General features: G+C 42.5%; 2 protein-coding genes across 9 annotated transcripts in view; one reads left to right on the forward strand and one right to left on the reverse strand.

Moving 5' to 3' along the window:
- Positions 1–17184, forward strand: part of TBC1D8 (TBC1 domain family member 8) — a 74576-nt gene extending 57392 nt beyond the window's left edge. For 5 of the 8 annotated variants that reach the window (XM_073351960.1, XM_073351924.1, XM_073351950.1 and 2 more), the window contains 12 exons: positions 438–588; positions 1562–1776; positions 2741–2858; positions 10284–10569; positions 11144–11273; positions 11533–11631; positions 11967–12035; positions 12986–13226; positions 14390–14455; positions 15146–15235; positions 15404–15504; positions 16263–17184. In XM_073351960.1, coding sequence (XP_073208061.1) covers positions 438–588; positions 1562–1776; positions 2741–2858; positions 10284–10569; positions 11144–11273; positions 11533–11631; positions 11967–12035; positions 12986–13226; positions 14390–14455; positions 15146–15235; positions 15404–15504; positions 16263–16718 — 2022 coding nt within the window. In that variant the 3' untranslated portion in view covers positions 16719–17184. Of the gene's footprint in view, positions 1–437; positions 589–1561; positions 1777–2740; positions 2859–10283; positions 10570–11143; positions 11274–11532; positions 11632–11966; positions 12036–12221; positions 13227–14389; positions 14595–15145; positions 15236–15403; positions 15505–16262 lie in introns of those variants that run through there. The other 3 variants (XR_012159833.1, XR_012159834.1, XM_073351976.1) reach the window with 3 other exon arrangements.
- Positions 17185–17790: 606 nt separating this feature from the next.
- Positions 17791–26030, reverse strand: RPL31 (ribosomal protein L31). Its single transcript, XM_073351994.1, has 5 exons — positions 25948–26030; positions 25035–25141; positions 23827–23952; positions 18330–18442; positions 17791–17862 (listed from the first exon to the last, which is right to left on the reverse strand). The coding sequence occupies exons 2-5, from the start codon at positions 25139–25141 to the stop codon at positions 17831–17833; spliced, it is 378 nt and encodes a 125-aa protein (XP_073208095.1). The 5' UTR covers positions 25948–26030; the 3' UTR covers positions 17791–17830.
- Positions 26031–27842: the final 1812 nt, after the last annotated feature.

A 27842-nucleotide genomic window follows, 5' to 3' on the forward strand; every position in this document is an offset into this window, starting at 1 on the left:
AGCTCTGGCAGCTTTGTAGTGAGAGAAAGCATGAAGTAGTGGCCAAAGCACAACACTAGCACCTCCTCTCCCCAGCTGCAGAGTGGAGCTGCTTCAGCCTAAAGGCTGTGAGAGAGGAAAAAAAAGGACCAGTGGATCCCTATGCTGCACTAACTCGCAGGCAGTCCCTATGGAGCTGGGCTCTGGCACACAGTGGGGCTCTCATTGTCTTGCCTAGTGTTGCTCTTACCTTGGGTTGTGGGACTGCACAGGTTCCTCTCCAAGGGCAGAATGGGGCAGAATTTGCCCCTTAAAGTAGATCTCCCATGTCTATTACCACATTTTCTGGTCCAAAAGAAATCCTTATGAAAGAGGAAAATTGGGGGTATTTAACATTTTTTGTATATTAGACCTTAAAAGCACACTGCTTGTTTTAAAACGTATCCTCTGATTTCCAGTCCAGGGAACAAATAAAAGAGAGATTGTGGAATGACCATTTTGCAGAATATGGCAGAACTGTGTGTATGTTTCGCACAGAGAAGATTAGAAAACTTGTTGCAATGGGAATCCCAGAATCTTTACGAGGCAAACTCTGGCTCCTCTTTTCAGGTGAGAACTCTGTAATATATCTTGGATATAGCCAGGATCCAGGGCTGAACGTAACTACAGATGCAGTTAGGCAAGAAAGCTCCATAAGATCATTCTTCAGCAAAGGAACACTGTGTCCAAGCTGGATATTTTGGCACGTAATCCCATCACATTCTCTAGTGGAAAGGAAGGAAGGATTGGTGCTCAGCTACTGTTGGGATAGTATCTGTATAAATACCTAGATAGAACTGTAAGATATTTTTATTTTGTGTCTCATAACTGGTTAGTGGTGCGCAGAAATAATGGCAATTTTGTCAATGTAATTAGCATAAAATGCCATCATGTCTTTATGAAATAATGTTCTTTTTAAGGCAACAATTAGATTATAATATAAGTATTGATTTAATCTGAGCTAAATCTAACTATTTTGAAGTTATGACATCTTTAGATCTACAGTGCTGCTGCTTCCCTTAAAGCACTGGCAGGAATCTATAGCTGGAAAAGACTTACCGAGTAAATTTGTTCATTGCCCTGTCTGAGCAGGATTGTTCTCTACAATGTGATCTCCAATTTGTCGGGTCCAGTTTCAGACACATTTGCAAGGATTGCATACTTTTATTTTTGGAGTTTTTTCTTTTTGAACATTACATTCAATACTGAATAAATTTATCCTAGCAATGCTTTTAGCAGGGGATGTTTCACAGTACAAAGTCAGTACCAAGCGGTTTTTTCTTCTACTGTGTGATTTAGGCTTTAGTAATAGCTGTTTCATTTTCTATGCAAACATTGCACCTTGGAAAATCAGTACTAGTATTTTATCTCCTTTTTAGGTTCAGGGGTTTACTAAATGCAAGTAATGTCTAATTTCATAGACCTTTGGGAAAAAAACCTCTTCACGTTTGTTCTTTTGATAAACAATTCACTTAATGACATTACACTGTACCTGAAATCCTCTTTTAACCTCCTCATGTTTTCCTCTTACTGCTGCCTTCAGATGCTGTAACTGATCTTGCCTCCCATCCTGGTTACTACGGAAATTTAGTGGAGGTGTCAATGGGCAAGTGTTGCATAGCAACAGAGGAGATTGAACGTGACCTGCATCGCTCATTGCCTGAGCACCCAGCCTTCCAGAATGAAACTGGGATAGCAGCCTTGAGGAGAGTTCTGACAGCTTATGCACATAGGAACCCCAAAATAGGATACTGCCAGGTGAAGACTTATTAGCATGTGGAAAAGTATGTTAATGCTCTCTCTCTCTAGAGGAATTCTCTGCTTACTCAGTTTTGTTATCTCCTCTGTGTGTTTTGCAATGGCGTTGTTATAAATAACATGCTTTGATTTATTGCATACATAATGAAAGAATAATTTAAATGTTGTGTAGTTTTACTCTGAAAAACAAGTATGTAAAAATGGCCCTTTCTGCTTCAGACTTGTTCCCTGTGTATGTTCAGAATTTTCATTGAGAGTCAAAAATAAGTTCCCACTACTGTTGTTAGTGCTGAGTGCAAGTTATCTCATGCAGTGCTCAGCCAGTGAGCAAAGTGAACCATCCTACGAAGATGAGCTTCACATAGGGGACCCTGTGCAGGGATTTGGTAAGCTGAAATCCTCCTCTTCCCAGACTGGTGGCAAGTACATAGCACCAGTGCAGTGTAATTGCAACCTATTGGCTCTAATAATGTCTCCGCCTCCCCTCATGAGTTCTGACCAGGGGAGTAGTGTAGTTCTAGACCCATGAGCCAGCTCCCTTATCTTCCATGCAGACACCTCTACAGAGGCAAAAAACCCCATGTTATGACACGGATGCCCATTTTGCGTCTTGACAAATATTATGCTGTGTTTTGCATAGTTGGTTCATGTTGCCCCATATGAAGAGTGGCATGTATAACTTTCAAATCCCCCTATGGCTTAAATTCTTAGCTGGATTGCAATAATATAATTAGTCTCTCCCCTTCTCTCCCTCAAAATTAATATCTCCACAGTAAAGAGAGCAGTGTTCTGTGGTAAGCTGTCAGACTGTGGGAGCCCTGGGGGTGAAAGGCATTTCTCCTGCCAATTAATTAATGTTTTATCTGAAAAGTTTTATTGTTGTTTTTTAAAGCAGCCCTGTTGTTGGAGAAAGGGGTGGTTCTGCAGCTAATACATCCCATTTTCTTCTTTGACTTCATAACAGTCTATGAATATTTTGACCTCTGTGTTGTTGTTGTATGCCAAAGAGGAGGAAGCTTTTTGGCTGCTGGTTGCTGTGTGTGAGAGGATGCTGCCAGATTACTTTAATCACCGAGTGATAGGTAAGCTTGTCTCTCTCCCACTCTTTCACTGAAATATTACACTGAGAATGAGGGAGTGAAATACTGCAAGGCACCAGGACGAGAAAAACCTTCCAATTCGGATTTTGTTTACAGCTGTTCAGAATACCGTGTGTGAATTGGTATGTGAGAGCACCATTCATATTTGTAAAAAAAGAAAAGGAGGACTTGTGGCACCTTAGAGACTAACCAATTTATTTGAGCATAAGCTTTCGTGAGCTACAGCTCACTTCATCGGGCATCCGGATGTAGCTCACGAAAGCTTATGCTCAAATAAATTGGTTAGCACTCTAAGGTGCCACAAGTACTCCTTTTCTTTTTGCGAATACAGACTAACACGGCTGTTACTCTGAAACCATTCATATTTGTGTAATTGCTGTTTGCTCATTACAGGTTTCACTGAGTCTGTCTGAAATATTTCAAGATTAGTAAAAAAAAAAAAATTACAGAAGTACATCTCGGCTTTGCAGTCATTTTCTTTTGCTGATCAGGGAGATGGTCCATTTATGCCACAAGTGTTAAACCTTGCACACTTTTAATTAAAAACAGGCTAGCTACTTGCTAATCTGTGTTACTGTAAAGTATTGAGTGTTATTGGGATGTTTCCCCCAGCTGTATGGATGGCATATGTAAGTATATGTTGTGGTAATTATCTCGTATCTGACATGCCTGTGATATCAGAGTGCTGGAGGAATATAGGATTGTGTCTAAAATTACCCTGGAGAAAGAGCTGATCTCAACCCCATGTTTCTTGGGCTTCAGAGTATACAGTGGTGGGAGAAGCAAAGTTGGGAAATGGTAACTTCCACCCTTTATGCATCTTGTGCTCTACAGTGTGCCATGCCGGATGTGTCTGCTTGTTCTGCAGCGAAGGTACCTTTAAGACACAGTAGGTCAAACTTTCAGAAATGTGCATTTAAGTTGCTTGTGTGAAAAGGTGTAACTACATGCACAGTGCTTGGCTGCAGATGCAATGACCCGTTTTATACACTAATCTTAGGCATGTACTGTTAAAAAAAAAAATTCCGTTGTTTGCACTTGCTTGTCCTTCCCAAACTGTTTTTTAAATTGAAGCTATTTGCTTTATGTTGAGTTTTATTCATTTTTCTGTCTTTACTGCTAGCCTTAGTGCTTGTATCCCCTGATCACTGAATAGGGATAAGTGCAGGCATTTAGTTTAAGTGAGAGGAGTATTGCTCTAGGGTCAGCTAGCAGAAAGGTTAATGGTGTGGTAGTTGATACGACCTACACAGTGGCAAAGTGTTTCATTCTCAGCTGGTGATTAGGCACCGTTGTGTCCCATCAGTCAGAACCTGCTCCTCAACTGCGAACATGGCTTTCACTACCATTTTGATGCTGATGACCTGCAGGTCTGCCTCTCAACTCTAGATTTGCCTCCTTCCATCCAAACTAAAATCTCAGCCTGTCTTTCTGATAGCTCCTTGTGGCCCTCCAGCCGTCAACTAAGGCAGAGGTGGGCAAACTACGGCCCACGGGCCACATCCGGCCCATGGGACCATCCTGCCTGGCCCCTGAGCTCCTGGCTGGGGAGGCTAGTCCCCAGCCTCTCCCTCGCTGTTCCCTCTCCCCCATAGTGATGCTGCTGTGCGGGCAGCACTCTGGGCGGTGGAGCTGCGCACTCCTGCAGGGCAGAGCATCTGGCTCTGGCCGGGCAGCACGGCTCCAGACATGCTGCTCTGAGCAGCATGGTAAGGAGGCTGGGGCCAGGGGGGTTGGATATGGGACAGAGGGTCCCGGGGGGGCAGTCAGGGGACAGGGAGTGGTTGGATAGGGCAGAGATTCGGAGGGGAGGGGGGAGGAACAGGAGGGATTGGATAGGGGGTGGGGTAACAGAGGGCCTGTTGGGGGGAGGGGTGTGGATAGGGATCGGGGTAGTCAGGGGACAGGGAGCAGGGAGGGTTATATAGGGGGTCGGGTCCCGGGGGGTGGTTGGGGGCAGGGGTCACAGAAGAGGGCTGTCAGGGAACAAGGAGCGGGGAGAGGGTTGGATGGGTCGGGGGGGTTCTGAGCGGGGCAGTCAGGGCGGGAAGTGGGAGGGGTCGGATAGACTGTTTAGGGGGCACAGCCTTCCCTACCCGGCCCGCCATACAGTTTCACACCCCGATGTGGCCCTCGGGCCATAAAGTTTGCCCACCCCTGAACTAAGGGCTTGTCTTCACTGCAGAGTTAACTTGAGCTTTTACTCAGATGATTTCCCTAATTTGATTCCTGTCCATGCAAAACTCTATTACCTAAGCGTAGTGGTGCTTTACATCCAAGCTAGCTGGGCCATCCTGGGCTCTAGGCTAAAACTCAAGTGCTGCTTACACTCAGGCTGATTTCCTGCCCACTTTGCACTGTGGACATAGGCTAAACCACTTGAGTGATGATAGTCCTCCAGTGCCTTCCCACAGTTCTTCCTGTGTGCCCAGAAGGACAGACAAGTTCTCCCACAATTCACTGGGAAAGAATTGTAGCTCATTTACTGCAGCACTAAGAACCCTGTGACATGTGATTTAACTGGGAATTGGTCCTGCTTTGAGCAGGGGGTTGGACTAGATGACCTTCTGGGGTCCCTTCCAACCCTGATATTCTATGATTCTATGTTCTTAGAAGTCGTAATGTCTCACCCTAGTGAGAGCAGCACCAGTGTGGGTGCAGCTGAGTGGACCCTCTTGGGGGGTATGGGTTTGCAGGGTGGCTGGTCACACCTGAGTTAGGAGTTTTCTAAAATATATTAGGAATAAAAAGAATTCTGAAAATGCTATTAGTCCATTACTAGAGGGAAATGGTAGAATTATCAGTAATAATGCAGAAAACACAGAAATGTTCAATAAATATTTTTGTTCTGTATTTGGGGGAAAACAGATGATCTGGTCTCATCATATGGTGATAATACCCTTTCCATTTCACTAGCATCTCTGAGGGATGTTAAACAGAATTTACTAGTTAGACATTTTTAAATCAGCAAGTCCAGATAACTTGCATCCAAGAGTTTTTTAAAAGAGCAGGGTGAGGAGCTCGCTGGACCATTAATGTTGATTTTCAAAAAGTCTTGGAGCGTTGGGGAAGTTACAGAAGGCTGGAAGAAAGCTAATGTTATGCCAATTTTTTAAAATGGCAAACAGGATGAACCCGGTAATTATAGGCCTGTCAGCCTGACATCAATCCTAGGCAAGATAATAGAGTGGCTGATACAGGACTCGATTAATAAAGAACTAAAGGAGGGTAAAGTAATTAATGCAAATCAACATGGGTTTATGGAAAATAGATCCCATCAAATTAACTTGATATCTTTTTTGATAAGATTGGTTGATAAAAGTAATAATGTTGATGTAATATACTTAGGGTTCTGTAAGGCATTTGATTTGGTAATGCACATTTTGATTAAAAACTAGAATGATATAAAATTAACATAGCACACATAAAATGGATTAAAAACTGGCAAACTGATAGGTCTCTAAATGTATTTGTAAACAGGGAATCATCATTAAGTGGGTGTGTTTCCAGTGAGGTTCAACAGGGACTGGCTCTTGGCCCTACTCTGTTTAACATCTTTATCAACGACCTGGAAGGAAACATAAAATCATCACTGATAAAGTTTGTAGATTACACAAAAATTGGGTAGTGGCAAGTAGTGAAGAGACAGCTCGCTGATACAGAGCAATCTGGATCACTTGGTAAACTGGACACAAGCAAACAATATGCACTTTAATGTAGCTAAATATATACATCTTGGAACAAAGAATGTAGGCTATACTTACAGGATGGGGGACTCTATCCTGGGAAGTAGTGACTCTGAAAAAGATTTGGGGGTTGTGGTGGGTAATTAACTCCTAATATGACACTGTGACCAAAAGAGCTAACACAACTCTGGGATGCATAAAGAGGTGAATCTCAAGCAGGAGTAGACAAGTTATTTTACCTTGGTATTTGGCACTGATGGGACCGCCACAATATTGTATCCAGTTCTGGTGGCCACAATTCAAGAAGGATGTTGATAAATTGGAGATGGTTCAGTGAAGAGCCACAAGAATGATTAAAGGATTAGAAAACATATCTTGTAACAATAGACTCAGAGCTCCATCTGTTTAGCTTAACAAAGAGAAGGTTACGGGGTGACTTGATTACAGTCTATAAGTATCTGCATGGGGAACAAATCGGGCTTGTCAGGCTAGCAGAGAAAGGTATAATATGATCCAATGGCTGCAAGTTGAAGCTAGACAAATTCATACTGGAAATAAGGTATACATTTTTAACAGTGAAAGTAATTAACCATTGGAACAGTTTACCAAGGGTCATGAAGGATTCTCCATCACTGACGATTTTAAAATCAAGATTGGATGTTTTTTCCTAAAAGCTCTGCTCTAGGAATTATTGTGGGAAGTTTTATGGCCTGTGTAATGCAAGAGGTCAGACTAGATGATCACAATGGTCCCTTCTGGCCTTGGAATCTATGAAAAACCTGGCTGCTCAGACCTAGGTGCCAATAGCCCGAGTTCACTCTGCATTGAAGATGTGCCCTAACCCTTAACATGACCAAAGGGGAATTCCTGATCTCCCTCCGCCCCACCCCCATAGGCCAGATAACAGTGTTATTCTTCCTGTTGCTCAATTTTGTAATCTTGGCTTCATCTTTCACTTGGCCCTCTCTTCTGACTGTCATATCCAGGCCTTGTCTAAATGTTATTGCTTCTTCCTGTGCAACGTTTCCAAGATCTAGACTTTCCACTCTGCCCACGCTGCCAAAATTCTTGTCCAAGCTTGGATCATTTTGCCACATAAATTCTGTAATCTCTTTCTTTCTGACCTTGACACCCAAAACCTCACATCCCCTCTTTGGCATGTGACAGTAACATGTCCACTCAAAATCCAGCTGCTAAAATCATTGCACTGACTGTGCCACACACAGCCCTTAACTCCCTCCTCTAGCTCTCCCTCCCTGACAGCACCAGAGAGACTTCTTGCTCTTACTTTCAGAAATTAGCCCTACCTTGTGTACCTGATCTTTTACCTTTATTGTGAGGGCCTCTCCCTCCTCCACTGATGGCAGCCTTGATCACCTGAGTCTGCTCCAAGCACTTTTCTTCATGCCACCCTTTTCAAGTGGGAAAAGCCTCGGAGCCACAGCCACCTCCTCCTCCGAGTACTTCCTCCAAACTCACCTCTTCTGGGTTGCTTACAGGCAAGTGTAACCCCAGTAATGGCTAGGCAGGTGGCAAGCTGTGAACACTGCTCCTGGTTGATTAAGAATTGGGTGTATCCTATCATTTTTTGGTTACCTTTTCTCCCTCATCTCCCACCATGACTTGTTGGTCTTCTCTACTTGTTTTGTCTTGTCTTTGGCTTTCATCTTCTGTTTGTACCGTGCTTTAGCACAGTGAGGACCTGGGTTCAGTTCCTGGCTCTGCCACAGCCTTCCTGTATGATCTTGGGCAAGTCACTTTGCCCCTCTGTGCCTCAGTTTCCCATATGTAAAATGGGGATAATAGCACTTCCCTCCCTCATGGGGTGTTGTATGGGTAAATACATTAAAGGTGCTCAGATACTACTGATATGGGGGCCATAAAAGTACCTTAGATAGACATGGTGGGCCACTGCCACAATTTAAATATTTCTAATAACATGGCCTTTTCTAAAATGTACAGCACTTCATGAATGTATAATATTAAACTTCTGACTTCACAAATCTGATATCTATCCTCCATGCTGTGTCTCAGGCACAAAATGCCTTCTCTACCCCTGTTTGCCAAGCTACCTCTGCCTCCTCATTGAGATCCTTCCTAAAAATCCACTCTGCCTCCTTGCCTGAGAGTTAGGTTAAACACACACAAACTTAATGGAACTGTCAGGTGGAGTCCATGTTTTGCTGAGTAATCATGTGATCTTATTGTCACCTGTTCCCTTCCTCTCTTGTCCCTTATCCTTTTTGTCTGTTTGTGGTCTGAATTAGATGGCATGCGCTGCGAGGTGGGGATTGTGTCTGTCTTGTTTCTCAAGAGGTCTTAGCATTCAAATTATTATAATCATCTTGGGATCAGGGTTGGATCTGGCCATCTCCCATGGTAGCATAATTTGCATACTCCCCATCTCTACTAGGGTGCCTTCTTATGACTTGATGTAGAAAGTCCTAAAAAACAAAATTGCTGTATCCAGTGCTTTGGGATTTGGGTTTGAAAGCTGAAGCTTTGGGCTTTCTGTCACAGGTGATACAGGATGTGCTCTGCGTTTGGGCAATAGAAGTTTTGAGTGATGTATCATGGAGATTTGTATAACTTGATTTTTAACCCAGGAATTTCATAGCAAGCAGAACTTTCTGATAAGGAGAGGAGAATCTGGGCTGGGAGAAGAAACATGGGTTGCGTGAAATAACTGTAGAGGGGATACAGAAAATGACTGGCAAAGAGAACTCCTTTTTGTATACAGTGAACATCTTTAATCCAAGGCCCTGATCTCGCATATCTGATTTGCTACCATTGATTCTTTACACATGTGAAGTCACATGGACTCCAGTGAAGCTATTCATGGGCACAGGGGTGTGGGCTAGTAGATAAGATTGAAGGATCAGGGCCTGAATGTGCTCCACTTAGAAAGATGGTCTTTAAGGCACCAAGGAAAACTTACATCCGGGAATGCTAAGAAATTACTATTTTTTTATAGGTTTCAGAGTAACAGCCGTGTTAGTCTGTATTTGCAAAAAGAAAAGGAGTACTTGTGGCACCTTAGAGACTAACCAATTTATTTGAGCATAAGCTTTCGTGAGCTACAGCTCACTTCATCGGATGCAGTGGGCTGTAGCTCACGAAAGCTTATGCTCAAATAAATTGGTTAGTCTCTAAGGTGCCACAAGTACTCCTTTTTATTTTTTTATAAATACCCTACTTTTTACCAAATAAATACTTCCTTGAAGAGCAGCTTTTTATTTTCCACTCCAGTGCAGCTGCTCCTCTGCTCATTTGTTTGCAGTTGGTTTGTGTGTTGAGTGCTGAACTATATACACCGGAAGGAAGGGTTTTTTTGCTTTGCTTTTATTGCATAAATCCCAAGTTGAACAGTAATCCACTTTTCAAACTGTTCTTGCTAGCACTTAGGTAGGAAATTGTCCGTATGAAATAGCTGCTGCTGCTGCTATTATTTTATAGCACCCAAAAGGATGCCGTGCACTTAACAGAAAATGACACAGGCCTTGTGCAAAAGAACTTACAATAAGTAGTATAGACATGACACAATGGTGGGGGATGAGGTTTATCACTGTAGGATAATATGGTTACTCGTTTCAGGTGCATACACATCTTGGTGGTTCAGATTTCATTCTGTTGATTTGGCAGCTGTTGAGTTGCAGTTAACTGTAGATCTAAACAAATCCTTTCGCCTCAGCTAACCCTATAGTTTCATTGTGACTTACAGGTGCTCAGGTAGACCAATCAGTATTCGAAGAGCTTATAAAGGAGCGACTTCCAGAACTGACTGAACACATGAAAGATCTGTCCACCTTGGCTTCCATTTCCCTTTCATGGTTCCTTACCCTGTTCCTCAGCATCATGCCCCTAGAAAGTGCTGTGAATGTCGTAGACTGCTTCTTCTACGATGGAATCAAAGCCATTTTCCAGTTGGGCTTGGCTATTCTTGAAGCCAATGCAGCAGAACTATGTAACAGCAAAGATGATGGGCATGCCTTGATGATTCTTAGCAGGTATCCTCCTCTGTCTGAACTTCAAATTATACAGTACTTTCAAATTGCTCTGCTTTAAAACTAATACAAAGGAATGTGGCTACGGTATCAATAGTAAGAAAAGAATATAGGATAGGCATATGCAGCAGCGTCTAACTCAAGTTCGGCTTGTTGCTGCTGTCCCATCAGTGCCTGATCTCAACAAAAGTTTTAGGAAATTTGGCTAATAGAAGTCCTATGAAATTTCCTGGCAATACTGAGCGAATACTGAGGGGACTGCATCAATGTGTACTGTTTACTGCTGCTCTTAGCTTCTTCCTTCAAGTGAGGAGCTTCTTGACCCAGACTTTGTGGAGACAGAAACGTTTTTCCTTGGGGCGGGTGTGTGTGTGTGTGTGTGTGTGTGTCTGCCTTTAGTTATTGGCTAGATCACAGTTATAGTGTGAGTAATAGTCAAGGCATTTTGAAAAGCTTAGTAGCATAAAAACCTGTGTATTTCCATTAAGTTTGAGCCAGAAGATCATGCTTACTTCTTATTCTGCTCACAGCAAACACAGTGAAGTAGTCTGTGTTTATATTGCTTTGTTCCCTTTAGGTTTTTAGATCACGTTAAAAATGAGGAAAGCCCTCTACCTCCAATCGGCAATCACCATGCTTTTTTCAGTGATGATCAGGAGCCCTGTCCAGTGACTGAAATAGCTGACCTAATCCGTGATTCCTATGAGGTAAAATAAAACTTGATATCTCCTGGATTTTCTGTGATACTGAAATAAAGGTGTGAGTTTCCATAGCATAACCCTCTGGTAATTCAGCCCCTCGATAAGGGGCTCAGATACCACAATGATGGGCATGGTATAAATACCTAGTTAGGTTGATAAACTAGAGACTAAATATATTAAAATGCTCTCATTTTTCTGGGACTAATAATACTACACACTTTTTACATTTTCAGAAAAGTTAAAAAAATTTATTCCTATATTCTAGAAATTCGGAGACCACTCTGTGGAACATATAGAGCATATGCGCTATAAACACCGGATTCGTGTTCTACAAAGCCATGAGGATACAACCAAACAAAATGTGGTGAGTATAATTTTCTAGCACTTCGGGGGTTTTTTAAAACTACTATTACTCTAATTAAGCTGCTTTAAATTTAAAAAGGCACCATAGCGTGAGTTAAGGGTGATCTGTTATCTGATGTTTTTTAGCCTCCGTGCTTTTTTGCACTTGTATTCATAATGTCCCTAAGGTAGATTTAAAGGGGGGACTGGAAGAAATATGGAACCATAAATGTTCCAGTTCTTGGCTGTCCTTTTTTAATTGTATCGAGCACAATGTGGGAGGGCACATTTCTTGACCATGCCATTTATACCAGTGCTAGTATTCACCACTGTGCTTTTCCCTTCTTTCCCTTTAAGCTCAGAGTTGTCATCCCAGATGTTTCAATTCTTCCTGAAGATTTAGAGGAACTATATGACTTGTTTAAGGTGGGTATGTCTGGAAAGTAGAGGGATGAAGACAGAAAACTCCAGTGTTATGGGTTTAGTTTGCAGATCATTGTTTGGGCTCACACTGGAGCTTCAGTGAAGAACTGCAGGAAGAGGGAATTACTGTAATAGTAGTGGTGTGCTCATTTGGATAAGATGCTTACCTTGCTGTTTTTCTCCCTTCAGGTGGCTGTTCAGCTAGATTATCGAGAGCAAATTTAATGACCATTTAAGACAGTGGGGCTCGGATTGGGTCTCAGGGACCTCATGACACTTCTAACCTTTAGTACAAAAAGGACTGCATGAAATCAGGTTCTGTTGTACTCTAGCAACTTCTGTCTGCACACAGGTTTAATAATGCACAGCTCTGCAACCTCTGGTCTCTGTGCTGAGCAGCAAAAAACTTAAGTACCAAAAAAACCCTTCACTTTCTTCGTCTTAATGTTCTTTAGAGGCTGGTCCTCTCAGTAAAAAATTAACCTGGAGTCCTTTCCATTCACTTACAATTTTTTCTGAGCTTTGACAATTTTATTTTATAAATAACTTATTTAATTGTCTTGTTCCTAATTTAATTTCCTGGTTTTGTGTTATTCTCTTTGAAATGGTTCTTTTTTTTTTTTTAGTAATGATGTGATATTTACCTGTTTGTCTGTGTATTGTTTACCTTACAGCAATAACTAGTAGGTAATTGGGAGAAAATATTGTAAAACTCTTACTAGTTTTGAAAATATTACCTACTAATTACCCGTTGGAAATCATGAGACAACTTGTCTGATTTGAGACTTGAACAGTGGTTTTTTCTTAGGAATTGTCTTGGTATCATCACACCTACAAAAAGAGGTTAACCGTTCCAGCATACCTTTAAAAAAATATTTAAGTCTGTATCAACTACTATTCTTAATAGTTTATGTAATAATGCTTTCTTTTCTTCGGCTTCTGATTCCTTTTAGAGAGAACATCTAATGAGCTGCTACTGGCAAGGGATGAGACCTGTAATTCTGCGACATGACCCAAATCGGCCTTATGCTGAGCAGTACAGAATAGACTCTCAGCAGTTCACTAACCTTTATAAACTTGTCTCACCATGGACATGTGGGGAACACACTCAAATTTTAGCTGAAAGAACATTCCGACTTCTGGATGAAAATATGGACCATCTCATCGAATTCAAAGGATTTGCTAGCTGTTTAGGTAGCTACCTTTGCGACAATCCAACTGGCACCTGGGCTGGGCTGGTGGCGGGATGGGATGGGATGCAGGGTGGTCTGGCTTCAGTTAGTGTGCCAAAGTAAGAGAAGGACATCTTTTTCTTGAGTACAGTTTAGCTAATCTCTCTTCTTTACTGATTTCACTTTGAAGTAATCAGAATTCTAAGGCAACCTAAGGACCTGATTGAAAAATCATATTAAAATGCTTCACAGTTCTCAATCACCGGAAGTTTAATTTTTGCTAGGAAAAGATGTTTGAAGTCATACCAGGTGTAAAATTGTCTAAACATTCTTTTCTATTTGGAGATTAAGAAATCCGCTTTTCTCATATTAGTTTTTTTCCCCAGTTGAGAGAGCTGCCTTGTATCTTTTGTGATTCATAATCCATTTAGCCTTTATGTAACTAAAGGGCAGAACAGTAGAGAATCTCAGCCCACCTAGGTCTAGCTTTGGGGGCCTTATTTTTCTCTTACACAGCAACCTCCTGCCTACCCCCTCTTTCCGTGTACACAGGCTGTGCTTGGAATGCCAAAATTGTAACCCAACCTGGAGTGAACTAGATTCCTTTGCTAGGGTATTCCTGAGATGCAGTTAGTGTCTGAATGGCATGAGGCTGTGCACCTCCATATCTTGCCAAAGTTGAAACTGCCTTACCTGTAGCGAGATGCCAAATCCAGTATTCAAACATAGATCTCCTCACTTAATGTCTAGAACTGACTTTTGATACGGAGCTGCGTCACTGTATCACTCTTAATGTCAGCGGATGTGACTAGTTTAAAAAACCCTTCACAGTATGTTTTGAGTAAATTAAACAGTACCTTGTCTGCATTGGTTATTTAAATAAAATAGGGGATCCCTCACTGCTCTTCTTATCCTACAAGATGGTAGTGGTGGTGTATGGGAAGTATTAAGAAGTAAATGGTGGCCCCCAAATATTTCTAAATTAGATGTGTTTCATGGTTAGTAACAGTTGGGCTATGCATAAGACCAACCTAGCTGGTTACTTGCTGGTCAGGCACAGCTTAAATATTTCATTTTAATACACTGGCTGCATGTACATCTGAACATTCTGTTGTGCTTAAAGAGCTGATTATTTTAAACTGTGGAGGTAAATGTTCTGGTGCACTGTTTATTTTCCTCTTGTAGATGTTATGTACAATGGAGAAATGAATGAAAAGATAAACCTGTTATACAGGCTGCACATCCCTCCTGGTAAGAAATTTGAAAGGAAAAGATCATCCTTCCTTCCTCTCCCAGTCCCCATAAGTAGATGCTTTGGGAAGTAGAAGTTGCTGAATGAATGGACATGGCTTCGCTCAGAGGAGAGGATGTGCACTCTACATACCTAATGGTGCTAGTTAGTTACAATTTTTTAAAATTCCAGTCAAAGCTCTTCGTAGCTTAATTTTGAAACTTGTGGATGTATTCCTATAAACAAGGTGGCTTACAGCTGCTATACTCTGAGATGTCTTGCAATCGATTCCGGGCCTTTTTCCATACAGGAGGTAGTTCTAAGGGGTTGGTACTCTATTTTTATTGAAAAGATTTGTGCATACACTACTGGTTTGACCTTGCAGAGATACAGTCTCCGTCTAACATGTGATTAGGTGACTAGAGTTTGAGTGATATTTTATACAGCGTGGGTGAAGCTTTTTTTAACGTGTTACTTGTGGCAACATTTCCTGCTACTCCACTACAATAAGCTGCTTGTTTTAACACAAGGATAAAGTCTGACATAACTAGGCAATGTTTAAATAACCATCACCTGCAAATATCAGCTTTAGCATAAATGCTAGTTTTCTTCCTGAGCTCAGGGGATTAAAATGCGATAAAGCTCTTAGTTATCAATGCACCAGGTCAAGTATCACTAACTATCTCAGTCTGTTTCATTTTTTTGGGTAGCTCTCACAGAAAATGAGAGAGACAGTCAGTCACCATTAAAGAATCCTTTATTGTCTACTTCGAGGCCACTGGTATTTGGAAAAACAAATGGTATGTGCTGTCAAATTTATAAAATTATGTTCGTATAATTATGTACATAATAGAGCTGTCCAGGTCTAAGTTCTTTGTGGGTCAAGTTTTTTCTCCTCTCCAGTTTCTGGCTTTTGAATTTGTTGCAATGGAATTAAAACTAATGCTTGTGTTTTTTCCCCACCCAAGGTGATACAGTAGATTACCAGAAGCAACTGAAGCAGATGCTTAAAGATTTAGCCAAAGAGAAGGATACGAAAACTGAAAAAACAATGCCAAAAATGAGCCAGGTATTATATATTGAGGATGTAATTTTAAAATACCTTTTTAAAATGTGTGAGCTCAACTCTGCAGCTCCTTCTAATGGCAGGTACCACAAACAAATCTAAAATTACTCCGTGTACTAGATCCAAAATTTGAACTACTTTGGACCAGGTGAAGCTAATCCAAAAGGGTAGGGGCCCTTGACCACCCCACCAGCAACGGTCTCTCTTGTAAATTGAGAGCCCATGTACCTCCACTGGCTGCAAATACACTAATGTAGTACTGGGAAAGAGGTAATTTCTCAAATAGCTAGGTCCAAGCCATATCTACGTTTTCTACAGGCCGAAAACAACAAGCAGCTAAATGCAGATCCTAGATCGCCTGTGTTGTGCTTAATGCACTGTCAGTTTCAGGGTTGACTGAAGATGTTACCCCATTCCCATGAAATCCTAATCTCCCTCCCCAGATTCCCACACACATACCCTCTCACTCACACAGACACACGTGGCTTGTTTGAAATCCAGTCTTTGGCACTTTAAATTAGGAAAGTATTACTAACTGCCAGAGTACATCCTTGTAACTTTTTTTTTGGCATTTTATCAAACCACTAAATGTCTTAAATTTGTAGCAAGAGCTTACAAGTGAGGATGCTTCTGCATGGTACTCTAAAATCCTGTCGTCACCTTATGCTTACTGCCCAAACTTTTACAGCTATTGTACCGTGTCCGTGACATGGTGCGATCAATAATTTGACCTGTTACAATAATTTCCCCTTGCCTATTAGAGGGAATTCATCCAGTTCTGCAAAACCTTGTACAGCATGTTTCATGAAGATCCAGAGGAAAACTCTTTATATCAAGCCATTGCCACTGTGACCACTTTATTACTTCAGATTGGAGAAGTGGGTCAAAGCAGCAGCAGCTTGGGAAGTGGATCAGATGAATTTACTGAGGAGACACAGGCTGAGGCCCCTGCCTCAGACCAGGATACTGTTTTTACTGACACTGTGAAGACTACTCCTACAGAGACTCAATCTTTACCTGGGACTGAAGGGAACTGGACTATCTCCTTTGAACAAATTTTAGCATCACTCTTGACTGAACAGTCACTAGTAAATTTCTTTGAAAAGCCTTTAGAACTGAAACCAAAACTGGAGAACGCAAAGCTAAATCAATACTGTCTCAAACCAAATGGAATGAGTGAGCAGTCACTAGCTGAACACATGAAACAAAATACATAGTAGCAAATTTTCCTGAAACTGACCGCACTGAAGTTACACCAAAGCTACATGTTGCAAAGAAAGGCGTTTTGTTTGCTCTTCAGTTTGAGAGCTTTAAAAGCTAAAGGGGGGGTGTAGTTTGTGCCACTGATTTATGATGATCTTGTTTTGAATGTAAAAGGAAACATCTGTCTGCACTGTGAAGACACTGCAGACCCATTACATAGTGGGAGAGCAGAAGCTGGCTCCAGGAGTTTTGTTACAGAGCTTGTTTTTTTTAATTGGGGAAAACCCTTCTCAGCTACTGTCTGCAGTTTATGTGGTGGTTTGGGTTTTGTTTTTTCTTTGCACTAATCCTGAAGACTGGTTTCAATGCTGGTAATTGAAACTATTTTAATATTTTTGATTGTATTCAGATTTGTATGTCTTGCTAAGTGTACATGGACTGCTTCTGATGTTCTGTGAAAACATGCACTTTTCAATTAAATCTTTTTGTACTGGACTTTACTTTAAGTAGGGGTACTGTATGAACTCTTCAACTCAGGAATACCTCATGAGGTATGTGCAGGACACTCACTCTAACCCTCCTCTGTAAAGAGTACTTTTCAAAGTGGGGGGGGGGGGGGGGTTGTAGCCCATATTGCACAAGTTACTCTTCATGTTTTTCTAAAAGCATCAGTGAAGAGACGAGACCTAATTAAAAAAAAAAAAGTACCCTTAGCCACTACAACCAGTAATTGTATGTACACTGTTTTTACAAATTGCCACAGAGCATTGAACCTGAGGTCTATGTAATTTAGTATCTTGCCTCTGACGGGCAAGAACGAGATGTTTTAGAGGATACAGGTCTCAACTTCCTACAGCAGTTTAACTACAGGTGGGGGGGGGAAATCTTTTTGCTGCGAATTTCCTTGGCTGTCCTCATGGTCTTTGTAAACAGTATCTTTTAAAAACACCTTTAGAGCAGAAGGGTGATAAAAATAATAAAGCAAGCAGAAATTTCAGATGCTTAGCCACCAACTGCTGATTTGGATATGCTGTAGTTCTTTGAGCATTAAAAGACACACTGTTCAATAAGGTATCTTAGTCAGAATAAGTGTCATTTTTATAACTTTATTGTCCTGAAAATCAGTTTAGTTTTCATCTACATTGACTGTCTGTAGACCTGCAAAAAAAACAACAAATTAAGTTGTATTAATGTACCAGTGACCAAGATAGTCTACTTTAAATCTTAGATGCACTTAAGGAGATTTACTCAAAGCCATAATTAGCAGTTAACCACAAGATAGACTGCCATCATCAAGGTACAAATTAACTCTGATGTATGAATTTTTTTTACGCTACTAGTGCCACACAACATTTAAGATTAAAATCCCAAAATTATTCAGTTTCAACTTTAGACTTCTGTTTGTGTGGGTCTGAGAGCAGCAGAGGTAACTGCTGGGCAAGAGAAGCCGCCCTCGCCCCCCCCAGCAGAAATTTAAGAGTGAAGCTCTTTGACAAGAACTTAGCTAGCTAACAATGTCCACAGATAGCTGGAAGAGTCTCTATTGCAGCAGAAGCTTAGTAGGCTTGTCTTTACCAATGGCCTTGCTCAGAAAACATGTGATGGAGAAGAGTATGAACACTCACTTTTGAAAGTGGTGACTGGTACATAGGTAACCAGCGTGTAGAGTTTGTTGGGTGAATCTTCATCCTCATTGCGTTTTCTGGATAAACGTACACGGATGCGGTAGGGAACATTCCTAAAATATTACACAAGTTTATGTAGTTTCATTTTCAATACAATTTACATGAATGCAATTTTAGTCTCACTGTAGAATTTAAGACCAACAATCTGAGTTTCAGTGATATACAGGTAGCAGAGCACCCTTAAACAAAGTGAGTCTTATCACACCTGGTATGTAAAATGAGTTCCTAGATGTTTCAGCCAAGAAAATAACTAAAAGAAGTGGCCTATAGCCCTTACAGATCTGGGGTGTTTACACTGTCACTGCCAATTCTGTACTTGAGTGCAGCTAAGACAAAGGTGAGCAAACTACATTCCCCAGGACCATCCTGCCCGGCCCTTGAGCTCCCCGGCTCCACTCCTGTGGGGCAGCATGGCATCGGCGGGGGGTCTGTCAGGGGACGGGGACAGGCACAGCCCTCCATACAGTTTTGCAACCCCAATGTGGCCCTCAGGCCAAAAAGTTTTCCCACCCCTGAGCTAAGAGCACATTTCATAAGCCAGGGCTCTCCCAAGAAGCAAACAGTGGGACTATAAAAATGGGAGACATTTAGAAAGAAGGACAGATCAGTCTGCTGTGAGGAACAAGCACCATTACTGTTGGCTAGCTAAATGTCTCCCACGTGACTAACAGAAATACAGGGCAGACAATTAGATGTTAATAAATTCTTCCTGGTCACATGCCACCTGCAGCATGTTGCGCATATTCTAAGAAGTAGATGCTTGAAGTCTCATCCTAGACAGAGCATAAAGCACTGTTTTCTAACTGCCTGAGAATCAACAGCTGAACTCATGTGTGTTTGCAAGTTTTATCCAGATACTTATGGTCATCATCTGATGGTAGCAGAACATGTTTTTTTGAAAAGAGGGTATCTGAACATGCCACATGTAACAAAGGGATAAAACATTTGAAGCCTAAGTGGCCTGTGAGACATTAACTGTATTAAGACTTACACTAGTCCTTCAAAGCTAGTCCCAGGCTAGGATCCCTGTATAGCTTATGTTTTGTCATTTTTAGTATGTAACAGTTGAGAAAGGGACACACAAAATGATCTGTCCAAACTCTTTTTGAGGAGAACCTACATAGCTACTGCCCGGTGTACAGAATTCAAGATTTTGAAACCCCACTGCCAGGAGAATCTGATTCTGCAGAGGAAGAGATATGAGTCCACGAACAGACTGATGTGTGCTGCAGCGACACGTACGGTGAAGATGCTCTATGCCGCCAGGGGAGAGCTCTCCCATTGGCATTCCCTCCCTCTCTCCCCCCGGGAGCTGCATAAATTATGTTGGCAGGAGAAGCTCTCCCGCCACCATAGTGCTGTGCACACTAGCATAGGGATCCGGGTGCCTGTCTGACACCTACACCCCAGCATGGTTCTCAAACCAGGTGAAGATAGGCAGGTCTTGCCTGCAGGGTCTTTATTTAGTAGGTGTGCTCTGAGCACACCTAATTCCACACAAAATGACCAGGTGGGGAGGAAGCCTTCCTTATAACCTTGAGCCCAGTGACACAAGTACTGAGCTTGGGTGTGGGAGACCCCAGTTCAATTCCCTCCAAGCCCTGATGAGCAGGGGTTTCCCACTTCTCAGATGAGTGCCCTACCTTCGAGCATAAGGATGATAAAAAAAACTAATTAAAAACAAGTTTATTTTTAAAAATCTGTCTAAAATTAAATTTATAACCTATGTTAAGGCCTAAACGTATTCTACTCAATTGTGTAAATACTAAAAAAAATATTAAATGGTATATATTTGCTACCAAGTTTAAAAAAAAAAAAATCAAACCACCAAACTAAGCACCTAGAACAAGAGTTTGCTTCTACTGCTGTCAAAAAGCAAGTTTAGCACTTCAGAGAGAATATTTTCTTCATCTGTTTACTGAACTAGTTCAGTTCCATGACTAGTTCATTAAAAATTAAGTAACTGATTGGGAGTTGAAAAAGCAGGAAAGTTTGTTTTCCTCTTCCAATCTGTTAATAAAAACTGGGTATGAGAGAGTGACCAGAAATAATCAATTCAATTAATTAACTACAGATAATTCCTTTGTTTAATAAATAGGTCAGTCTCTGTTTTGCTAAACTTTACTCTTACATATGCACCACATTTAATGTAATTTTATATAAAAAATAAAATTTTTTTTGCATTTATTTGAATTTTAATTTCAATCCAAAGAACTTGACAAATCACAAGTAAAAAAAATCTAGTAAATAAATGCATTAATCATTTTCTAACAAAGTAAAATTAAGAATCTGAATAAGTGTAATTTAAGCTATACAGGTTTCAGAGTAACAGCCGTGTTAGTCTGTATTCGCAAAAAGAAAAGGAGGACTTGTGGCACCTTAGAGACTAACCAATTTATTAGAGCATAAGCTTTCGTGAGCTACAGCTCACTTCTTCAGATGCATATCGTGGAAACTGCAGCAGGCTTTATATATACACAGAGAATATGAAACAATACCTATTCCCACCCCACTGTCCTGCTGGTAATAGCTTATCTAAAGTGATTTCCAGCACAAATCCAGGTTTTCTCACCCTCCACCCCCCCACACAAATTCACTCTCCTGCTGGTGATAGCCCATCCAAAGTGATAACTCTTTACACAATGTGCATGACAATTAAGCTGGGCTATTTCCTGCATAAATCCAGGTTCTCACATCCCCCCCACCCCCATACACACACAAACTCACTCTCCTGCTGGTAATAGCTCATCCAAACTGACCACTCTTCAAGTTAAAATCCAAGTTAAACCAGAACATCTGGGGGGGGGTAGGAAAAAACAAGAGGAAACAGGCTACCTTGCATAATGACTTAGCCACTCCAAGTCTCTATTTAAGCCTAAATTAATAGTATCCAATTTGCAAATGAATTCCAATTCAGCAGTTTCTCGCTGGAGTCTGGATTTGAAGTTGTAACAACCACATACCACACAACAGAACCACTAACCCAGGAACTTATCCTTGCAACAAAGCCCGTTGCCAACTGTGCCCACATATCTATTCAGGGGACACCATCACAGGGCCTAATAACATCAGCCACACTATCAGAGGCTCGTTCACCTGCACATCCACCAATGTGATATATGCCATCATGTGCCAGCAATGCCCCTCTGCCATGTACATTGGTCAAACTGGACAGTCTCTACGTAAAAGAATAAATGGACACAAATCAGATGTCAAGAATTATAACATTCATAAACCAGTCGGAGAACACTTCAATCTCTCTGGTCACGCGATCACAGACATGAAGGTCGCTATCTTAAAACAAAAAAACTTCAAATCCAGACTCCAGCGAGAAACTGCTGAATTGGAATTCATTTGCAAATTGGATACTATTAATTTAGGCTTAAATAGAGACTTGGAGTGGCTAAGTCATTATGCAAGGTAGCCTGTTTCCTCTTGTTTTTTCCTACCCCCCCCCAGATGTTCTGGTTTAACTTGGATTTTAACTTGAAGAGTGGTCAGTTTGGATGAGCTATTACCAGCAGGAGAGTGAGTTTGTGTGTGTATGGGGGTGGGGGGGATGTGAGAACCTGGATTTATGCAGGAAATAGCCCAGCTTAATTGTCATGCACATTGTGTAAAGAGTTATCACTTTGGATGGGCTATCACCAGCAGGAGAGTGAATTTGTGTGGGGGGGTGGAGGGTGAGAAAACCTGGATTTGTGCTGGAAATCACTTTAGATAAGCTATTACCAGCAGGACAGTGGGGTGGGAATAGGTATTGTTTCATATTCTCTGTGTATATATAAAGCCTGCTGCAGTTTCCACGATATGCATCTGAAGAAGTGAGCTGTAGCTCACGAAAGCTTATGCTCTAATAAATTGGTTAGTCTCTAAGGTGCCACAAGTCCTCCTTTTCTTTAAGCTATACAATAGAACATCAGAGTTACAAACTGACCAGCTGACCACACGTCCCATTTGGAATCAGAAGTATGCAATCAGGCAGCAGTAAAGACCAAAAAAACAAAAAAAATCCAGTACAGTGTTATATGTAAACTAATAAAAATAAAGGGAAAGTTCAAAAAAAGATCTGACAAGTAAGGAAACTGTTTCTGTTGTTGTTTCATTTCAATTAAGATGGTTAAAAGCAGCATTTTTCTTCTGCATAGTAAAGATTCAAAGCTGTATTAAGCCAATATTCAGTTGTAAACTTTTGAAAGAATAACCATGTTTTTGTTCAGAATTATGAACAACCTCCATTCCTGAGGAGTTTGTAATTCTGAGGCTCTACTCTATAGCTGCTTAAATACATGGGTATAGATGTAGTAGTTCCTCCCAGTTAGCAAAAAGAAGCACTAAATTTAGTATAAAGACTAAAAATAGTTGCAAGTCAACAAAATGTAATGGTTACCAACCAATGAGAATCACCTTTTCTTTAGGAAGATAACTGAAGAGTACAAATACAAAACACTATCAATTATTTAAATCAATCCACCCTGATAGAGTCATTTGGCCCTACTTAATTACAAAGTAGAATGACTTCAAGAGTTATTGAGGCAGCCCTACATTAGCATATCACAAGTCCACTGGTTAGGACACTCACCTGAGAAGTGGGGAACCTCTTTTCAAATCCTCTCTCAGCAGAAAAAGGAGGAACTGAACTGGTGTCTCCCAAATCTGGCTATCTAGCCACCTGGCCGAAGATTATAAAGGAGGCCTAATTTCTCCCCCCCTCCCCCCATGTGAAGAGGGGGTTCCCAGCTGCATTTCACAAACAGTGGGAGGAACCACCTCTGCAGACCAGATCTATCCATGAGAAGGGCAGGGCTTTCAACACAGCCCTCTGGTAGGCATCTCCCCTTGGCTAGTTTAGGCGACTCCCCGCCTAGTGTACTAGTTTGTGTAGATCCCATTCATTGTCTAGGTGCCTAAGGCCATGTCTACACTACCCACTGCATCAGCGGGTAGTGATCCATCTATTGGGGATCGATTTATCTTGTCTAGTGTAGACGCGATAAATCGATCCCCAATCGCTCTGCTGTTGACTCCGGAACTCCACCACTGCAAGAGGCGGAATCGATGGGGGGGGAGCAGTAGCCATCGATCCTGCGCTGCGAGGACGCGAAGTAAGTGATTCTAAGTTGATCTAAGATACGTCGACTTCAGCTACGCTATTCTCGTAGCTGAAGTTGCGTATCTTAGATCGATCCCCATCCCCAGTGTAGACCAGGCCTTACTCAGGGTTTGTGACTTCCAGTAATTTCCTAAGAAGCTAAATCCCTTTGTGGATGTGGGTCCTAAGCCCAAGACCTCACCCAATCACTTATAATACCAGAAAGGAAACATCTGCAGGCAAAAAGCAAATACTGGTGAGTGGAAGAGATACTTAGAGATTCTCTCACGTGTGTGTTTGTGAAATTCTTCCCCCCCACTCATGATTAGAGCCCCTGGGACGTACCTTATCCCTTTGGCCCAGACCGCTTTGTTCAATCTGGTGTCAATGCGTACATCAGGAGTACCCATCTCCTTCATTGCAAATTTACGGATCTCCTTGAGAGCACGGGGGGCACGTTTCTTGAATCCCCTGAGAACAGAAAAAATGGTTATTTAGCTAATCTTTAATAAATATCCCCAGCACTGGAAACTTGCCATGGATCTAGCCAGACTGTCATTCCATAGGCATATAAAGCCAAAAGGTTTTGTTGGGCTATCCTAACCTTATTGTTGTTGCAACAACTGCATCAGAGTTATTTCTAAATAGATACAGATGTGCAGTGTACATACAATTTCAATAAAATTTCACTACAACAAGCTTGTTGTACTAACTGGCTCCAAGGGCTTATTTCAAGTTGTCCCTTGGATGAGATTTTTAAACTAAAGTAGCACAGCTCAGAGCACTATTTGTATGTTGCTGACAGATTAACATCTAATGCTAGTGGGGGAAGAAAAGTTAGGAGCAAGATGGCAGGAAGTCTAAACAAGAGGGAGACACAAACAGTATTTCAGACCAAGTACCTCCTGGTAGTGAGAGAAAAAAAGCAGCCTCAAAAAACTAAATAAAATTAAATAGATTTATAGAATGAGAAAGTGAAAACAACAAAGGGAATTGATTGAATCACCAGAGGAAAAAAACAGTGCATGTCCCCCTCCCCACTTCTGTATAAAAGTAATGACATTTATCAATTATCTTCCACTTAGTAGAAAAACTTCTCATCTAGCCAATACTTTCCTATTATTGGCTCCTTAAAATTTATAAAACTAAACCCAAGTTAAAAAGTCTCTCCCACTTGAATATAACTATACATCCACAGCCAGCTCCCAAGTGAAATGACAGAGTTCCTGTACAAGTCTTCACTCTCTATAAACTCAACAGCAGTGTGCCAAACCTAGAAAAAATAATGTAAAGTGAGAATAACATCCTGATAACTGTATTTGCCAGAAACCATAATCACTCAGGCCTTGATGTTGCAACTAAGGTCTACATGCAGGTGCAGAACTGAGGCCTAATATACCCCATCACGCTGAAGTCAGCATCTTTGATGACAATCATCCACTTCCAACAGTTAGAAAGCTTACTGTAACCATTTCCAAACACCAGCCAACTTAAGCAGGTAAAGTAAGATCAACTTTATTGGGACAAACAAGGCATGAAAAAAAGCCACTCACACTCCATGGATCCGTTTGTGAATGTTGATGGTATATTCCCTAGTCACCACCTCATTGATGGCAGATCTCCCCTTCTTCTTTTCTCCACCTTTCTTTGCTGGAGCCATCTGTTCAACATTGAAAATCAAGGACACGTCTAATTCCATGTGGGCCTTTCCATCAAGTCATCTCTAACCCTTTCCCCCTCACACATTAGGGTTTCCACAATCAGAAGTCTATTTCAGCTTAAAGAACAGGGGTACTTGTGGCACCTTAGAGACTAACACATTTATTAGAGCATAAGCGCAGATAAATTGGTTAGTCTCTAAGGTGCCACAAGTCCTCCTGTTCTTTTTGCGGATACAGACTAACACGGCTGCTACTCTGAAACCTGTCATTTCAGCTTAATCCACCACTGACAGAGCACTAGCCTTGCAGGTTTCAAAACATGCAGCTTCAGTGTTACAGTCCCCCCTCCCCAGGCCCTACAGCAAGGTGCTGCACCACGCCTCAGTTTGCTGACCCCTCTCCCCCATACGCTCCCATGACACCCCGAAAGCACAGACCCAAGCTTGGCTCCAGCTTTCGGGGCCCTCAAAACCTGGGGCAAACCCTAGCCCTAGAGGTGCCGCCTGCTGCTAGACAAGCACCCGCACCTCTCCCATCCGCCCTATACAAGGCCTGGGTCCCAGCCCCGTGCGGGCCCCTGTGCCCACAGCCCCTCTCGCCCCGTGCTCATAACCCCGCCCCCAGCCCAGGCCCCTCTCCTAGCCCGGGCCCCGGGCGCGTATCCCGCCCCCCGGGCCGGCAATACCCGGGGCCCCGGGCGCGGGGTCCCCTCGCCACTCGGGCCGGGCGGGGCCCGGGGCTCGGCGGGACCCGGCGAGGCGGATGGCGGCGGATGGGCGGGCGGACCCCGCAGCGAGCCACTCACCCTGCCCGGGCACAGGTCGGAAAGGAAGGCGCGCGGGACTGTGGGACGAACCAAACCGGAGGGGGCGGGGGGAAGCGAGGAGCACTTCCGGGTTGGGGGACGGCGGGACTGCGCCTGCGTGGCCTGAAGAGGCGGCAGGTGGCGCCCGGCGGCTCCGAGGCTGCCCCGTTGCGGGCAATGGGAGGCCGCCGGGGGGGGAGGGGCGCAGGATCGGGGCCTGCTTGCCTGGAAGGCCGAAGCGCGGGAGTTGCTGAGCAACCCGGCAATACCAGTCCCGCCCGCGAGCGCCCCGTGCAACCCGGGGCTGGTTTAAAACCCGGGGGGGGGATGGTGGTTAATGGGCGCTGGGTCCATGTCCCGGGGGCTGCGCCTGGGGGGCGCTGGGGGCGTTTCCAACGAGAGCCAGAAACGGACTTTTGTAGCAGTGGGAGCGGAGCTTCTCCTGCGGCTGCTGAGTGCGGCCTTAGGAGCTTCAAGAAAATCACCATGAGACTTTCAAAAAAAATGTGGGGAGTTGGTGCAACTCGTGGTCCAGCAATCCTTCAATAGCAATCCAGTGTCCTAATCCAGCAACCCTACAATAACCCAGTGCCGTACCCCAGTAACTCTACAATAACCCAGTTCACTTGCTCAGCAGCCCTACAATAACAACACTGCGCTGCAGCACTCTGAGAATAGTACAGCTGTCTGTTAGAGACTATAGCTTACCTCAGCCTAGCTGTGAGCAATAAATCAACCCGCAGTAATAAGCCCAACACAGCATCACTGTCCTATAGTGAACATAGCACAGCCTGAGTGCTGTCTAATATCAGCTCTACAACTCTAAAACAATAAAACAGCTCAGCATGATGACCCAACAATAATAATAGCCCAGTGTAGTGTCGCATTCTTTCAGTAATAACCCAATACAGTGGGACTGCCCTAAAGGAGTAAATTGGCATAGCATGTTACAATTCAAAATGGGGCTGGGGTATGTAGAAGTGAGACCAATAGCATTTGAGAAAGGATGGACAGTGGCCCTCAATCTATTCTTATGAGTATCATATTCCTGTATAACAGTTAAGTGGAAATCAAGCATGGCGAGTTTATTGTTTCCTCCTGTAAACTACTGGGTTTTGCCCCTGGTTATAGGCTTCAGTCAAACATAAGATTATTGACTGCAGAAATGAAGTGGTTGAGGGGAATATTGGGAGTTTTAAGACCGGGGTGCTGGAACAATTTTTATACTGGGGGTGCTGAGAGCCACTGAACCAAATTGTAAACCCTGTATGTAACAAGAAAAGGAGGACTTGTGGCACCTTAGAGACTAACCAATTTATTAGAGCATAAGCTTTCGTGAGCTACAGCTCACTTCCTCAGATGCATATCGTGGAAACTGCAGCAGGCTTTATATATACACAGAGAATATGAAACAATACCTATTCCCACCCCACTGTCCTGCTGGTAATAGTTTCATATTCTCTGTGTATATATAAAGCCTGCTGCAGTTTCCACGATATGCATCTGAGGAAGTGAGCTGTAGCTCACGAAAGCTTATGCTCTAATAAATTGGTTAGTCTCTAAGGTGCCACAAGTCCTCCTTTTCTTTTTGCGAATACAGACTAACACGGCTGTTACTCTGAAACCTGTATGTAACGGAAACCACTTCTAGGCAGAGGGTGTGGCAGCACCCCTCATTCCAGCACCTATGGTTAAGACTACAGCAAATTAAAAAAATAAGATGTGATAAGAAAATGGCTAGGACAAGAAATAACGCTGTTACAGAAGATTTAAAGAAGACAGTTGTGATGAAAGACTAAGGATGCATTGGATAGACACTGTGACAAACAAAACAAAAAATGATTAACGATGAATTAAGCCGTGAAGCTGGGTCAAGACAGAAAGTGGAAAGACTT

The sequence above is a fragment of the Lepidochelys kempii genome, chromosome 1 (assembly GCF_965140265.1).
Source record: "Lepidochelys kempii isolate rLepKem1 chromosome 1, rLepKem1.hap2, whole genome shotgun sequence".
Taxonomy (NCBI): domain Eukaryota; kingdom Metazoa; phylum Chordata; order Testudines; family Cheloniidae; genus Lepidochelys; species Lepidochelys kempii.

Excerpts from the sequence above, each read along its gene's own strand:
- RPL31 (XM_073351994.1), bottom strand. The coding sequence starts at position 25,141 with ATGGCTCCAGCAAAGAAAGGTGGAGAAAAGAAGAAGGGGAGATCTGCC. Across the intron at positions 18,443-23,826 it reads GTCTGGGCCAAAGGGATAAG|GAATGTTCCCTACCGCATCC; the intron begins GTACGTCCCAGG and ends GTAATATTTTAG. Across the intron at positions 17,863-18,329 it reads ACCAGTCACCACTTTCAAAA|GTCTACAGACAGTCAATGTA; the intron begins GTGAGTGTTCAT and ends TTTTTTTTGCAG.